Source organism: Thunnus thynnus, chromosome 4 (genome assembly GCF_963924715.1).
Source record: "Thunnus thynnus chromosome 4, fThuThy2.1, whole genome shotgun sequence".
Taxonomy (NCBI): Eukaryota; Metazoa; Chordata; class Actinopteri; order Scombriformes; family Scombridae; genus Thunnus; species Thunnus thynnus.
This window is the reverse complement of record NC_089520.1, coordinates 27,245,873-27,263,055: the sequence shown is the minus strand read 5'-3', so window position 1 is coordinate 27,263,055 and position 17,183 is coordinate 27,245,873. Positions and strand designations below refer to the sequence as shown.

Here is a 17,183-nt window from a genome sequence, read left to right as displayed (position 1 = left end):
GTTTTCTAAATTGCTCGGTGCAAAATGGAAAGGCACGCAAAGGGGAGCGCAAAGGATAATGAAAGAGGGAAGCAGCATTCTGTAGAAACAGAAATGGAACATAAAACAGAAATGTTAGGATAAGAGAAAGGTCAAGCTGTGGCAGATCAAGGGATTCCACGGTATAGAAAAGCAGAGAAGAACACACAGAGAATGACAGCTGACCTGTAACAGCAGGCGTAAATCCTCCGCTCCCTCATGCTGCATTGAGCTCTTGTCCATAAAGTCCTGCAGCATGCACCCCATAGGGCTCAGGCTTCCGCTAAGGCGAAGGCATTTCTCTACGCAACATTCCCTGTAATGAAAAGTTCTGCTGAGATCAAGGTCTTAAATGCACCGTGTGGTGAATGATTTCCATTTGCAGAAAAATCCCTCTAAAAAACTCACACAGCATTAAACTACTCTGAACACCAGGGCCAGAGAGGATAGAAGACTCGCCCATGCTTTATGAGCCCTCATTTTGATTATTGTCTGGTTTTAACATGTTCCCAGTTTAATTTCCTCACTGTTTGAACCATCGACGCTCGTTATTTGCAGTCCTCACCTGTAGCACGGCAGCTCCACACAGGTCCATCCATCTCTGTAAAATATTGATCGATTCACACCCAGTTGCCCCACTGCGGGGATCACTTATGGATCTGTTAATCGTCGGGAGCAGGGTGTAAACGGGCAGGTGACCCTCCCAAGTACGGGTGCAGATTGTGACAGTTAGCCTTTGACTCCTCCTTTCCCAGTGCCTCCACAGTTACATTGTGATAGATTGGAGGAGATGGCTGCACTCCGCAGGGATTTTAACTGTTGACTGAAGGAACAGATTGGAAGCCGGCTGCTTATGCCTTCTGCCACCCTGCCGCCTCTTAGTGGCTTTAGTGGCCTTGGCAGCAGTGGCCTCTGCTAGAGCGAAGGAAATCTCCCAGGGAGTTTGCTCAGAGGTGCATGTTTGTCGGTCACGTATAACACAGCTGTGACCATACAAATGCATATGTGAATAAATATACTTAAAGCAAAGAAGATCATGTGTACACCGAAAGGAGACCACACACATATACACACACACTTGTTCCTTCTCTCCCCTGGTTCCCAGTAGCCCCCCTGAGGCCCCCCCCTTTCTGTTTCTCTGCTACATGAACCATGAGCTGTCAGTCGCTGCGGTGCTTTTGCACAGCACCTTTCTTGTGCCTAGTATGCTCACACGCAGGCACACACACACTCGCTTCTTTCTCTTGTTGATGGGAATTGACTGTGAACTAGCCACACTCAGGCCTCCTGCTCAATAATATATAGCCTATTCCAGCATGTATTAGCACCTCTGCCGGGTGGAAAGTGCTCTATAATGTAGGGAAGAGTGGAAATGGAGTTGCATCTCACACATTGCTTCATAAAAGAAACAGTGTAGTGTTATCTGTTGGATTAGTAATGTCCAGTGTGTTTTTGAAAAGCCAAGAAAGAAGTAAAAAAAAAATATTTTTGACATCAGAGGGGAGTTTCAGCCAGATCAGTTCTAATTATGAGAGCAATGAATGAGGGTGCTCTGGATTTTTTTGGCAGCCTGTCTGGCTTTTGATAGTTTATTTAAGCTTGATACCTATGCTCTTCGCCCAAAATAGATCCCTCTAGTCTTTTGATGGATCGGTTGTTTGTTCTTTTCTCAAAGCCTCAAGACAGTTTGTTTGTGCAAAGTGCTTTCTTAGTGACAAAGCGTAGAACAGTTGGGAGGATGATTATTCGCATGTTGACAGAAGCAGGGGGTTGGCTTGACTCCCTGAGAACAATGGGTGCATCCATTATGGCCATACTGATGTCTGCAGCCCTCTTTATGACAAAGAGTTTTTACAAATTATATTAAATGGCTAATGGCATGTTAGTGCTGAATTCTTCTTGTACTGAGAGTCTCCTGGGCTGATGGTTTGTATTAATTGTAGAAATGTTAATGATGGTTTGTTGATTTTCCAGTTCCAGACTTCCAGGAGCAGGACATTTTCCTGTGGAGGAAGGACACAGGGTTCGGCTTCAGGATCCTTGGAGGCAACGAGCCAGGAGAGCCAGTGAGTCTGTCGCTCCTGCTTTCTGTCTCTCATACGTTTGCTTTTGCTTTTCAATTCTCATTATTTACAGTGTGAACAATGTATAAACTACAACCAACAATTCTGTAACCCGAATGATTAAAAGGACGTTATATCCCAGCTGTAGAACAGCATCTATACAGTTTTTTAAGCATATCTTTTTTTTTTCTCTGTACCTCCTGTTTTCTATTTTATCTTCCTCCTGTGTGTAGTTCTGAGCTCCTGTGTTGGACTGAAATTCATATTGGTGATTTCTGCAACAAAGTTTCTCTTTGATCTGGCCAATGTAGCCTCAGTCACTTTTTTCTTCCATTTTTTAAAAAGGAAAAGTTGTTTGTTCTTGTTCACTGGCCTGCACTGCGTATTTTGAAGGAACAAAATAATGATTTACGGTAGAGTTTGGCTCAAGTCACTATTGAGGCGGGCTGGAATGAAGAGTAAAGATGTACTAGTGAGGTTTAAATTGTAGCAGACCTGTACCTTTATGCCTTTGAATTCTTATTTATATGTGTTCCTATTCTTTTGATTCAGGAAAATGCATTGTTTGACTTCTTTCCATGTACTATATAAAATCTACAGCACATAGCTGATGGCAGTCATCACATGTTGCTCTAGATTTGTGCACACAGTCTCATCAATCTACTTTGGGTGTGTTTCAGATATATATCGGCCACATAGTGAAATACGGTGCAGCGGACGAGGATGGGCGCCTGAGGTCCGGCGATGAACTGATATGCGTGGACGGCACAGCAGTGGTGGGCAAGTCGCACCAGCTGGTGGTGCAACTGATGCAGCAAGCGGCTAAGCAGGGTCACGTCAACCTCACCGTGCGACGCAAAACCAGCTACGGCGGTAAGACACATGAGGGTCAAGACGAGGGAGCAGCCCAGCCTATTAGAGAACAGCTGACGGGTCCAGAAAAGTCTGTGCTCAGCAATCATTCACATAGTGCTTTAATATATTTCTGCTGGTCGAAGTTCAAAAACTATACTGAATACTATAATGAATCCATTTTGCGAACAAAATCGGATGTCTTTATTATGCCATTACAGCCTCTGCTTTAAAGTACAACAGTATTGAGTCACTGAAAAGCGCTCTGTACTTTACACCTCCAAGGCCCCCATTTATTTTCATCACAGTTCCATCAGGAGCCTGGGGGACCTGCTCGCTGTGTGCAGGAGTCACTCCCTCTCCTTCCTCTGTAATAGTCTGGGTGTGTAACGGCAGGAAGCGTTTGGCCGCTGCAGCAAGCAAAGGCCCCCCTGCCCTATCACTGCCTTCACACTGCTCAGCTCAGCCCCGCGCCGCTCCTCAGAAGGCGATAAAGAAAGGCCCATAAACATGATGAAGAGGGTGGTCAACCTTCGGCCCGATGACAGCGGCCAGACATTAGTGCATTGCTGCTCTCCGTCTGCCTCAGAACGCCTAGATTATGAGGCGCCTTCCTTGAGCAGCTGTACAGGAAATGAAATGTGGAATGAAACGTCCAGATACAAAAGGCGGACTGCGTCTTTAGTTCATCTTTTGTTCGGAACAGATCAGAGGAGATATTGTTGGAGAGGCTCTTCTACCCAAGCTGTCTCACCGGCTTTTCTTTTATCATATCAACATGAAGTAGTTGTGTTAGGAGAGAAAAGGACCTGTTCTGATTTACAATCTGTTTTATTTTCAGATTGTACAGATGATGTAACATTTTGCTTTGTTGTCATATCTTGACAGTTTTAATGTTATCTTGCCTTATTATGCACCAATTACTTTACTTCTACTTCTCCATTATCTCCTCAGCCTCTTATGTAACACTGGGTGGCCTAATTTTTATGTTTGTCTTCAGTCTCCTCTTGATCTTCTTGTTGTGTCCTCTGTCGTTTCCCTACATTATTTCCTCTTGAACTCCACACTTTATATCTCCATCTCTCTCATCTTATTCTCCTCTGCTATCTCTAGTTAAAGCAGAGGGAGACGTGCCTCCATCGCCGGCGTCCTCCCACCACAGCAGCACCCAGGCGCCCAGCCTGACGGAAGAGATAGGAAAGCGCACCCCGCAGGGCAGCCAGAACTCCCTCAACACTGTCAGCTCCGGCAGCGGCTCCACCTCCGGCATCGGCAGCGGGGGAGGGGGCGGAGGGGCCGGGGGCAGCGGCAACACTGTGGTCGCTGCAGCAGCTGCCGCCACCACCTCCTCTCAGCCCCCCAACACCATCTCCACTGTTTCCACATCCGCCTTGCAGCCCTACGATGTAGAGATCCACCGCGGCGAGAACGAGGGATTCGGTTTTGTCATCGTCTCGTCGGTGTCGCGACCCGAAGCCGGCACCACCTTCGGTAAGAGAGTTCTCTCTTTTTTTTTTTTTTTTTTGTAGCGTCACAAAAGTCACAAAACATTTTCAGGCACATTGTTATTGATCATACATGCAAATATTACAGAGATCAACTCCACTCAGCCAAACATGAAACACACTCTTTTAGCTTTCCCTCATCACCGAGGCCTTTTATCTTCCTGTCGTCTTTATGGGCTGCCTGTATCATCCGTAAAACCAGTGAACACTAAATAGCCTGACAAACAGTGCAGATTCTGGCTATTTACAGTCTCACCAGATCAATACCAACACTCTTCAAAGAAGTGGTTCTTCTTTCTCATTTTTGTCTGAGTCTTTCAAAACCAAGACACTGAAACCCTTTCTTCGCCTGCAGCTGCTGCTATACTCGCACAGGGCTTTCATAATTGATCAAAAGTGAAGTGGGTCTTACATAAGGCACTTGTATTATTCAGCTGAACTTAAATGGCTTCTGCCGAGCAGGTTGGCACTAAAAGCCTAATGACAGCTTAATGAGAAGGAGTGCTGTAAACAGGATAAATAGGGAAAATGACCTGTTTGAATAACATTTATTTTACAGCACAGGATCATGGAGATGCACTGATTGAAATAACATCATAATTTTAGGTTATCTTGCATCACTTCACTAATAGTAAATATCGTAATATGTTTTTCAGCCATACAATGTGTCTCTATCTGATCTCCTCTCACACATCCTTTCATCATTCAGGTCAAATTGACTCTACTTTGCTTTTTTACAAACTAGTAGTGTCCTTTCTATGTAGCGCACTCTTTGCCATGACTTCCTGCCTACACCACTACGGCATTTCACTGTGCTCTACGCTCTTATCTCTCTCAGTGTGGGTGGACTGAAAAACACCTGAAAACGCTCAACTTTCCAAGTTGGCTTTCAAAGTGGCAAAGCTCCTCTTCACAGGCCAGAGTAGGAAGCACAGACCAGCTTTATTTGATTTGATATGACATGTGAACTCTAACGGAGACCCGTCGGCTACATGAAAGTTTCAAACTTAGTTGTTGCTTTCCGATACGTCATTGTTGCATAGCAGTGATGGTGTCAGAAACCAGTTCATCCATACACTCCATACTGTAGTTGGAGAGAAGCACTTTATTTTGTACAGAAATGTAGCAGCATTCTCTCGCTCATCCACTCTACACTCAATATTTTACAGGCCAAAATGGTTAGAATCAGTTAAAAAAGACAGGAAGAGGAATAATAGTGCAAAGTCAGATGAGGAATAAAAGGAGTGATTGCACGCTCCGTTTCTCTGCAGTGACTGATGTCAGACTGCTGAAAGAGAGCGAGAGAGCACAAGAGAGAGAGAGAGAGATTGGGGGAGAGAAACAGAGAGACCTCAGGGTAGTTGGTGAGATGTCAGCTCTGATGTATGTTTGTTGTCTCCAACTTTCTGCAGGTGCAGGTCTTAGAGATATTAGAGATGCAGACAACACAACACAGTTTTTTCCATTATTATTAGCTTTTTGCTGCAGAGACTGTCATGCAAATATAATAATTATACCCATTTTAGAAATTTGGAGCTGGAGCAGCTTTACGAAAAAGAGGGGAGGGAGACAGACAGGGCGGAGGAGGACGAATACATTGGATATGGAGTCAAGTTCAGTATTTTCCAATGATTAATTTGAGAAAACCAATTTACAGGGAAAGTACTGAGAACTACAGTATGACAGATTCTTTTATTTCTTTGCAGAGCACATGATTTTTCCCCTCTTTGCAAACGCTTGCGTTTTGTCCCGCTGTATATCTGATCAGCTCCTCTCAGTGACTTTGGCTTGGCTGGCTGTTGGCTGTAGGTGAATTAACGCTTAACCTTTTCATCCTCTTTCTCTACTCCTTTTCCCCCTTTCCCTCTCCAAACGCTATCCAACAACACAACAAACACACACACACACACACCGAATCACACACATCGCAACATGTCAATGGTGACCATAGCTGGCAATGCATGTGTGGCCATGCCCCACAAAATAGGCCGTATCATCGAGGGAAGCCCAGCGGACCGCTGTGGGAAGCTGAAAGTCGGCGATCGCATCCTGGCGGTGAACGGATGCTCCATCACCAACAAGTCCCACTCTGACATCGTCAACCTCATCAAGGAAGCCGGGAACACGGTCACACTACGCATCATTCCTGGTGACGGTGAGTACAAATCACAGCAGCTCAGACTCCATTTTTCCAAGCTTGATCATAATACTTTCATTTTTTTGTCTAATAGTTGAAGTTGTAGTCAAAATAGGGAGCCAGCACCCTCAGGGGTCCCTAAAAGGTGCTTTCAATAATCCTTGGAAAGGTGCGGGATCTCACCAACCAGCACACTCTGATATCCCATTCAGCCAAATCCCATCTCATTTAGCCAAATATACAATATTTTTTGGGTCCTTATATTAATATATTTGGCAACTATTGCACAAGAGCTCATTCATCAAGGTTGGTGAATGAGGGTGTGTGACTTTCCTCAATAAAATGCTAATGTAAGCCAATCAACACAATTATCAACTCTTATTAGTATTATTACATAGTGTGAGTGTTAATGAGGAGCAAGACTAGCTGTGAACTTTCCTGAGTGGTGCTTATGTATGCCTGTAGTGTTACATAAAGCTTGCAGTTTCTTCACTTGCTTTCAAAGTGACTGGAACACCCCCACAGTGTTGACAGAACTGCCTCTTTAGGGATATTTGGCAACTTTTCTCAGCCTTTGCATTTCTGCCTTCGGCATGCCTGCACTTTTAAAACATGCAAGAGTAATTTAGATGTGTGTGTGTGTGTGTGTGTGTGTGTGTTTCAGAGATAGAAAGAGAGATGCACAACTTCCTCTGTGTATGTGGGTGTGTTTTTTTTTTTTTTTTTTTCTGTCAAAGTGTTTTTAAGGAAAGTTTGTGCACATTGTATGTTGTGCTCTCGCTACTTCGTGCTGACAGATCACCCTGGCATGCTTCACAAATACTGTTTAATTAAGTGTATGTGTGTGCGCGAGGAAGCCGATGCTCCCTGTCAACCTGCGCACTAGTAGAAATTGGAGCTATTTGTCCACCGCTCGTTGCTTTTCCCGCTCACTTCTTATGGATGAAGTGTTTTGGGTTTTTTTTTTTTTTTTTTTTCCTGCGGAGCGGTTGATGAGAACAGGGAGCCAGAATTGCTCTGCCAAGAAGACACAGAGAGCAAGAGAGAAGGCGTCAGGGAAAGAAATAACCGGATATGCTTTATCGGAAAGTTCTGGTTTTGTGTTTACGCGCATGTGTCAAACAAACACACGCCGTCTGACACGCAGACAGAGAGAGTGACAGGGAAAGATTGTGGCTTGTGTTTCTAAGTCGTGTCTCTGCCGCTGTTTACACATGGCTGAGCACGCCTATTTTTATATGGATCAATCCTGTCTAAACTTTCTGACGGGAATAAATACTATTGCAAGAGGCTCTACTAAGGTGAAGTCAGGTTCAGCTGCTTTTCATTGAGCTCACCTCTCCCCTGTGTGGGAGCACAGCAGGAGTTTTGTAGAGGGTGATGCTCGATACGTCTGCAATGACGAGGAAAACAGGCACGGAGCTCTTTCTGCTGGTGCACTGTGATGCATGCACAAACAGCCAATGCCTTCATCAAAGCTTATGTCTCTGCAGCATAGACTTGAGGCGCAGACCAAGCACAGCATTGCTTTCCATTGTGCGAGAAAGAGGAGATAGACGTGCCTGAGGTGATATGATGTGTCTTTTTTTTTTTTTTTTTTTTTTTTTAGCACAACCTGGGGTATATTGTGTAGTACAGCCCTCCCACTATCCACTATCTCCTCTACCTCTCTTCCTGTCTCTGCTCCTCTTTCTCTTTCTCTCTCCTGAATTTCTCATTTTGATTGTTCCTGCCTCCCCTACCTAACTCAGCCCATCCAGGGCGGGAGGGCATATTGCCAGGGCCAGAGACAAATTACAGAAACAGCTCAGTGCTTTTTTTTTTTTTTTTTTTTTTTCCTGTGCGCTGTGAATGTTTTTAAGCGAGGCAGGCTAAAAGAGGCAGTGGGTCACGAGCGGAACAGAGGACAGAGAGAACGGAGCTTATTCGTTTAATTTCCAGACAGAAAACAGTTGGAGGAGAGATAAACGGAGAGAGGCAGCAGAATGGAAGGAGTGGGATATGCAAATGAACAGATGGAGGGGCGAATAGGGTTTACGGGGACAAATGTGAGGCGGTGAAAGTGAGAAATGAGCAACAGAAAATGTGAGAATGTAACACAGTTGATGCCAGGAATTCATAGAGGGGGGTGGAGATCTTCAGCAAGGACCTCATGCTGAGGAACAAGCTGAAACATTGGGCCTCAAAAAAACATCTTTCCGAAGCAAATTGCTCCGTGGTGGGAGGCGGTCATGTGACAGTCACAGAGATATTAGAGGAGAATATTATACTCTACAGTTGATGTTACACTGTCAGCTGCAACACAAGATGATACTGGACCTGCAAAGAGACACAGAGGCAGCTGTCGGAGTGAGAGACAGTTTCCAACAACCGCTGATATGTAGCGGTTGCTGCGCCAAAATAAGAATCTGTTCCTATGATTGCTTCTTGCACGAGACCCAATGATCACACGCTCGTGTTCACTCAGAATTAGATGGGTCTCCTCTCTACAATCTGAAATGAGCCCCGCCCCGCCCACGCTGAAGCTTGATTGGCAGAGTTTGTACCTCGTGGGTAATGGGCAATTGAAGAGTTAAGCCAACATGCTCCAAAGGGACAAGTGGGGGGTGGAGGAGATGAATAGATGAATAGATGAGAGGAGGAACTAACTGTGAGAGGAATAGCGAGTAGGGGACTGAGCAGAGAGGGGTGGAGAGTTGTAATCAAATAAAGGATACCTGTAGATAGCCAAGAAAGATTAGGTTGTTAAGGAGAAGAAAGGATTCTTTATGCAACAAGAGAAGTGTAATGACGCCCCGTTTTTTTTGCTGTCCGAGCCCAGCATGATTTACTGATAACACAGAATGATTGAATCAGTGCAAAGATAAAAGGCAAAATAACCAGGAGCTTTCATGTCCCTTGAGCTTGCAAGCGCATGTTTCCTGTTGGATAATTCACAGGCAGACAGGAGCAGTTTCATTCCAAAGTGAGATGTACACCTTTTGGAAAAAAGAAACGCCCTTTGACAAGATGATTGATAGCACACATGTGAAGCGCTGTATTACTCTGGTGTCCTGGAGCTTGGTTAAGCAGTTGAGGAAGCCTGGAGGCTGATGCTGGTGCTGGTGGTCCCCTGGGTCAGCTAATGTTTGTAGCTGATAGTTCCTGAATTTACACAACTGTTCACGCTTGGAAAAAAAAAGAAGAACATTTTCCACATGTGAAATATGGATTTAATTCCATCTCACAGAGACGGGACACTACAGATGCTTCTATTGGAGTATTTTATGTAAATTAGAATGTATTGAATTAGCAGCTGTACAGAAGGAGCCTGTGTCAATACGCTTTAGTCTGTGTAGCAAGAATTTTTATGTTTGCTGGAAGCAGAAAGGTTCTTGAAAAGTGTGGAAAAAAATCACACAGGCTGTCAAGTAAAGCAATCATTTTCCCAAATGCTCCCCATTTTTCTTTTTTTTTTCTTTTTTTTCTTAAAAAAAAGCCAGTTTGGTTGCCTCAGACATTTTATTGTGTGTGCCTAAAATTATGTCAGACTGTTGACATGACAACCTCTTTCTTCTGTCACACTCAGAGTCATCAAATGCATCTTTATTGACCAATGCAGAGAAGATCGCCACTATAACCACCACTCACACACCTCAGCAACAGGCTGCACCTGAGGCCAGGTAAGGGGCACACTGGGAAAATGAGTACTTTGGAAAGAACATGAATAGTCTTTTAAAAAGGCTGCAGAATGGTTTTTAAATTACATGTTAAATTTGCACATTAAATGTATCAGTCAATGCTTTAAATGTGTTAAGTCTCTGATTTGATTCTTAAATATTTCAGTTGTTATATAAAAGATGCTATCTTTCTGTCACAGGAACAATACCAAACCAAAACAGGAATCATTTGAGTTTAAAGCCCCACAAGGCCCTCCTCCTCAGCCCCCAACACAACCAGTCTCAGCCCAGGTAAGGAAGGACACTCCAGCCATCCATTCACCCATCGTTTCATTCATCCATCCATCCATTTTTACGTCTCCATCAAATACCCCAGCGATCCACACTCCATCCCATCAAACTTCCTGCCAACATCCACATTTGTCTTGTTATAAATCCATCCAGCTGTTTTAGCACCCACGGACCCATTTATCCTCTCGCCCTCCATGCATCAACCAATCCATCCACCCACCCACTCACCCACCAGCCCAAGGACAAACAAAGTGTATTTTTATTTATTTCTTTTTCTCTGTACGTCTACCTGCTGGCATTATCGGATTCTGTGCATTAAGGGAAGCCTGTTTGCTTTCAAAGTAACCCCTCAGTCCACTGTGTTCACTGCTGAATTAATCTGGCGCTGTAGAGATGGCGCTCGCAGATAGCATTGATCCTTCAGCAGAGGAGATTAGGAGGGCGTGAAGACACGGAGCTGCTGTGGCTGTCTGCCTGTCCTTGCAGTACCCGGCCCTTCTTTCTCTCTCTATCTGTGCCCTCTCTCTTTTTGTACACCCCGAGCCCAAGGCATCAATAATTCAGCATCCTTACACCTGAGCATATGCATGTACACATACACACATAGACATACACACACATACAGGCTGGCACAACTATTAGAAAGGTGTGACTTTCCTGAAGGTGGCATTTGTCCCATGGTCCTGAAATAGGAACTCACTTCAAAGGACACTCACACACACACACTTCAAATCTGAATCACAAAAGTGACCTTGATGCAAATGTGTCTTTCTCCCTCCCTCTCGTGTGTGTGTGTGTGTGTGTGTGTGTGTGTGTGTGTGTGGGGTCTGTCACCATCAGGATGCTGAGTTCTACTCAGTGGACCTGGAGCGAGACAATAAAGGCTTTGGCTTCAGCCTGCGGGGAGGCAGAGAATACAACATGGACCTGTACGTGCTGAGGCTAGCTGAGGACGGAGCAGCTGTCCGCAACGGAAAGATGAGGGTACGGACACAATGTACTGCAGGCATGCACTAACCACAAATCAGCATTTTTACACGTTTTATCCTATGTAGACATGTAGAAGATGCAAAAGACTTCATTTCTTATGCTTTTTTTTCTCAGGGACTTGCATATCAGAAGAGTATTTTTGTTAAAGCTGCAGATTTTACACATGGTGTACAGTTAACTTGTCATAGGATGAGGTATTCAGCCTGTGAAAACAGTTGTATAATATCCTCTGTTGCCTGCTGCTGTTGGAAGAGCTTTCTAGTGATATCATCAGGGTCATCTTGGCTTGGTGCTGGAGATTACAAATTTATGACGGAAAGCCTGCTTTACAAACTGGGGCGGCGGATTTTGAAAGTGTAATGAAAGATGTTTCATCATGGGAATTGCTGGTCCACTACTTTTAGAGCTTGACCCATGCGAGAGAGTGAAAGTAAAGATATCTTGGCCTCAGCGGCGATGATCTTTCTCTTTGAATGTGTTTCTTGTAAGTCTCCCAACTTTGTGGAGTGGCGAAACTAAAGCGCCCCTTTGATATCACACTGCATCAAAAAATATTTATTTTTGGTAACTATGTGTCCCTTGAAAATGAGATCTAAATCTCATTTAGAAATACCTGATTAGACGAAAATTAAGTTTGAATACAAAACTTTTAAAAAAAAAAATGGGGATGCTATTATTAACCTGCATCCTTTGGAACCACCCTGGTCCATCTGAACTGTTCTGGCTAATTATGTTTATTATGTTACATTAATAATAGATAATTCTCGCAACTGTTTTCGTTCATTCTACTCTGTTTTGGTCTTCTTGGATTTTGTCTCATTACTAAGTTCTATATCCTGCCATGTTTTTTTGGGGGGTTTTTTTTTTCAAAGGAAACGTCTTAATGAGGGCAGTGCTTGCAGATCAGCACTGTAACCACTAATTAATACTAAGAAGGTGATGATGAAGAATAATGGGGCTCTATCATCATATTATCAGCTCTGTTGGAGACATTTGGAGATGGGCAGTAATTGGGACAACACAAGTCTTCTCCTTTCTGTCTTTTAACCATAAAGAATAGGAAAAACATTGTAATAGCATAACAGCAAAAAGGACTGATGCACAATTCTGTACTTACAGCTCAACAACAAACAAGTCTGTAATTACAGTACATGCCTGTTAATTTTGCCTAGTGTTGTGTACTCATGCTGATATGATAATTCCATGTTTTCAGGTGCAGTCTCAGCTTTATCCCTTCAACTGCACTGATTAACAAGGGGGATGATGATGATACCGCCTCATAGACGTTACAGCCATCAGAATAATATCATCTATCAATATAATTGCTTGTGCATAATGTACCTCCCAATTACTGCAAGCTATGCTTCACTGAATATAAACATGGTTGCCTCCAGGCTTGGCCAAGTTCACCGTACACAGCGCAATATCAAAGCGCACGAGCACACAAACACGGTCATGTCTACCCACTGACAGAATATGTACGTTTTAATTAATGAATAGTTCTCCATGAGCTTGTAGTGATGTTCATACATGTTACAGAAGATGTCAATAAACTGGAAAATTTAACCTTTTTTTTATTAATTGCATAAACTAGCAGCACTTCCCCTGGGCTGCTTGATTGAATATACAATGCAGGGTTAATAGATTCTCCCTTATGTGTTTGCATATGAAACATACGGTATGCAGAGAGCCTGTGAACAGATACAGTATGCTTGTGGGCTATAAGTGACTTTTTGATACATGTTAATCCGCTACAGTGCAGGGGGTGTATGAGAGTGTGGGTGCACACGTATTAGCACATTTGTACGTGCACACACACGAATACGTACGTTTGTGTTTGTGCCCCTTATTAGCAGAGATATTAATAGTAGCAGCTCTGTGAGGCAGAGAGAGGTGTCAGTGAGAGATCCATATTCTGCCAGAGAGGAATTCCCTCGGCACAGACAGCACTGACAGATAACTTGAGGCGTGGAGGCAAAAGAATCGGGAAGCAAAAAGTGTTTTCTTCTTGCTCCTGTTTTTCACCCTCTCCCTTTCTCATTTTCCTCTCTCAGCGTCACAGTTGCTGCTTTCTGCCGCAATTGGGCCTCTCTGGAAACTGTTGGTTTAAAAACAAACCAAAAAAAAAAAAAGATGTTGCTGTTGTTGTGCAGTTTACCCTTTGGAGGGTTTGATATCTAACTTCTCCTCAATTTGTCCTCCTTTTCCGCTTTTCCTTCCCTTCTTCTGCCACCGTGTCCCTTTGAACCTTTGTGCCTCTTCCTCTTGTGTACTTCCTTCCACACTGTCATGTATTTTCATCACTCTGTCTCGCTCTGCTGTCTCCTCTTTTTCTGGCTTTTGCCGTCTCCCTTTTTCCTCACTCTCCGCTTTACCTCTTCTCCCCTCCATCTTCACCTGTCACTCTACATCATCTGTCTCTCCTCTCCGCCTCCCACCTCTCACTTCCTTCTTCCTCTCTCCAGGTCGGCGATGAAATCTTGGAGATCAATGGCGAAAGCACCAAGGGCATGAAGCACGCACGAGCCATCGAGCTCATCAAGAGCGGAGGCCGACGCGCCCATCTGGTGCTCAAGAGGGGTGACGGCTCGGTGCCTGAATATGGTGGGTCAATCTACGAAAACATTCCCTTCTCCCCCATCTTCACGCCCTGAGCCAGGGGACGCCCAGTGGACGGTGGTGGGTCGAGGGGAAAGAACTAAATTACCCTCCCAGGACCCTTCACCCATCCCTGGGACAAAACCCCCCAGGGAGGGAGAGGGTTGGTGGGTCTTGGGTCTCTTTCTGGTGGAGGTCACTCTTGGGCTTTGGGATTTTGGGGGGAGCAGACTTGTGGGGGATGTTGCCCCTTCCTGCTGTCACCCGCTCTCAGTTTCCATGTCATCCCGCTGTCACTTTTCACCTTCTGGCCACTGAGCAAAAGCACTCTGCTTGGACTTTTACAGAAAGGTGGTGGGTCTGTTTTCAGTGCTACATGGAAATAGAAAACTGTTTACAAGGTTTGAATGACCAGAGTAGTGAAAAAAAAAAATCAATGTTTCTTGTGGGTAAGAAGTGATATTGATGGTTCCAAATCCTCATCAAACACTAATTTAGCGTTAAGAGGAAGAGAAAACTTGATCCATTGCTTCCCTTAATAAAACGGGACTTGCTTTTTGAAAAGCATCTCGCAGCTTTGGTTAGGACGTGACACAAACATATTTATGATATTTATTGAAGGTGAATGTAAGCTACTGAACTTTAAGGGTTTTAAGTGAGAACCATATTGAGAAGAAAAGGCAGTCTAATGCTTTTTTTTTTTTTTGCCATTTCAAAGAGAAAATCTCACTATACTGTGCTTGACATTACTCACTAATCCATGGATTTATTTGCACCCATTGTTAATGTCATTGAAAAGCTGTGACCATAGGAACTCCACCCATCCCCATTCAAAAAAGAAAAAGAGTCGCTCCAGTTATAGAGACGTTTTGTACAGTGATGAAAAGAATAGAGGCATTTTTACAAGTATTTTTGTTCCGTGTACAGAGCCATGAACTGAAGCCACATATTAATGGATAAAAGTCTATTGCTGCATGAACTTGTCAAAAGTGTAAATTGGATTTCCCCCCCCCCCCCCCTTCTATTGTCTATTTTCCATAATATTTATGGAACGTTTCTTTTTTTTAATCGTATTGACCAGTTTTGATTGATAGTCACGAGTCATCTTAAATGTATTCTTTTTGTTGCTTTTTTTGTTTTTTGGTTGTTTTTTTTTTTGTTTTATTTTGTTGGGTTTTTTTGAGTGGAGATGCATTTGCCTGTCTTGAAAAGTTCATCAATGTAATTTTATTTGCGCTAAGAATGTGCCGTCTTTAACCTGCACCAATATGACATCATGTGAACTTGTATATTTTGGATCATTGTTTGTACTTTTTAGTTGGCACAACCTTTGACAGTCTTGCCAGTATTTCTTTTGATTTCTGTCAGCAATGTAAAACTGCTTCATACGCTGGTGTTGTGGGTGTGCGAGTCTCACATGTCTTATTTTTTGGGGTTTCTGCTGCTTCTGTGTCCACGTGTGTGTGTGTGTGTGTGTGTGTGTGTGTGTACGTGTGTACGTGTGTGTGTGTGTGTGTGTGTACGTGTGTGTGTGTGTGTGTGTGTGCGCGCGCGCTTGTTTCCAGGACTTTTCTCTGTAACTGATGGTTTCCACTGAAGGGTTTGGGCAATTTCCTGGACTGTCTCTTTACTCTGAATGACTCAATGATCAAATAAACACTTTTTTTTTCATTGAAAAATCAACACAGACAATAATTCTCCTTTTTCTTCCTTCAAGTTGGTGCCGAGTGATCTAAACCCTGTACTCTTCTCTTTTTTTTTTCTGTTTTTGTTTATCTTCCCTTCCTCTCGTATTGCGCTGGGCTCTTGTCTTCCTTCAGGGATGGTGGCTCCCCATCTCACTGCATGTATGAGAAATGACAAGATGGGGGAGGCCTCTGTCCTCCAAAATCAGACCACGGTTTGTAACTTTCCTCCCCTGTCGTGTCGTCTGGCTCTCCCTCCCGCTTCCTCTCTCTCTCTCTCTCTCTCTCTCTCTCTCCCTCTCTCTATCTCTCTGATCATCCTGATCTCAGTGTGGTGTGGCCTCAACTCACCTGTGCCCGTGCTCTACTCCATGCATACAAATCCATTCACCTAAAATGCATCGCCAGTACCGCCGCTGCCGTAGTCGCTGTTGTCATGCTGAGCAACGTCTCCACCAATAGCATTTCACCTCTGGGCACCAAGTCCACAGGTGAAATGCAGAGTTTGTTTATGTTAATCAGTCTAGTTATCCTCGGTACTTTAGATGTCATAAAACCTCGTCTTTGTTAGTTCTCTGCTGTAGATGTAGCTTCAGTTTTCATTGATTCTGTCCTTAAACCTGAAGATGTATTTATAAGTTGAACTGGGTCAAACAATTGTCAGGCTTAATCATAGAAATCCAATAATAAGTAAAACATTGTGGTGGCTTCTTATGTAGACTAACAAGACGAAATACACTGCTTAAGTCATATTACATAGTTGAAAGGGATGTAAAAGTAAAATTGTGTAGAACATTTTGTTCTTCTTGTCTTGGTTAAGTGCCACGTCAGTCTCACAGGCTATTACTGCAATACAGCAAGCCATCATTTAGTTTTTGGATCTCATCTTGAGCATTTTATCTGCTTTAAACATTTACAAAGTGTCTAAGGCATCATGACAGCGCATGAAAGAGCATGGCTAATCAGTACGATCAAGCAGCATCATCAACATGCAGCACGTTGGCACTGACTGTAACCAGCCTCCAGTCCAGCCGCCCAGCCAGCCAAGTCCCATTCTGCTTCAGTGAGGTGAACCCAGGTAGACCTGGGAACAGGTTTGTTGTGGGTAACAAGTCTCTTTAAGCAATGGCTGCTTCACAAGTGTGTCACTGCCTTTTATTCCCATGTGTAAGCTACACTAATGTTTTACCATTGGCTGTTGCCGTGCCATCCAATAAATAGCCATCTTTGCTAGCATTAACATCCGAATGGCTTCCATTGGAAATGTTCTCAGCTTCATGTCTGAGTGATTCAGCATGGTTAGTGTGAAACCAGATAGGAGCTTTTAGAGTCTAGATGCATGTTTGATCCCCCTGCCCTCGTCTGTATGTCACATTGTGTTGCAG

General features: G+C 43.8%; 1 protein-coding gene across 9 annotated transcripts in view; it reads left to right on the top strand.

Annotated features, from left to right (window-relative positions):
• magi1b (membrane associated guanylate kinase, WW and PDZ domain containing 1b) overlaps positions 1-17,183 on the top strand; it is a 140,961-nt gene that overhangs the window by 121,689 nt on the left and 2,089 nt on the right. For 4 of the 9 annotated variants that reach the window (XM_067588040.1, XM_067588041.1, XM_067588039.1 and 1 more), the window contains 8 exons: positions 1,993-2,084; positions 2,762-2,954; positions 4,047-4,424; positions 6,390-6,593; positions 10,144-10,237; positions 10,435-10,525; positions 11,366-11,509; positions 13,981-14,119. In XM_067588040.1, coding sequence (XP_067444141.1) covers positions 1,993-2,084; positions 2,762-2,954; positions 4,047-4,424; positions 6,390-6,593; positions 10,144-10,237; positions 10,435-10,525; positions 11,366-11,509; positions 13,981-14,119 — 1,335 coding nt within the window. Of the gene's footprint in view, positions 1-1,992; positions 2,085-2,761; positions 2,955-4,046; positions 4,425-6,389; positions 6,594-10,143; positions 10,238-10,434; positions 10,526-11,365; positions 11,510-13,980; positions 15,797-15,933; positions 17,178-17,183 lie in introns of those variants that run through there. The other 5 variants (XM_067588046.1, XM_067588045.1, XM_067588044.1 and 2 more) reach the window with 5 other exon arrangements.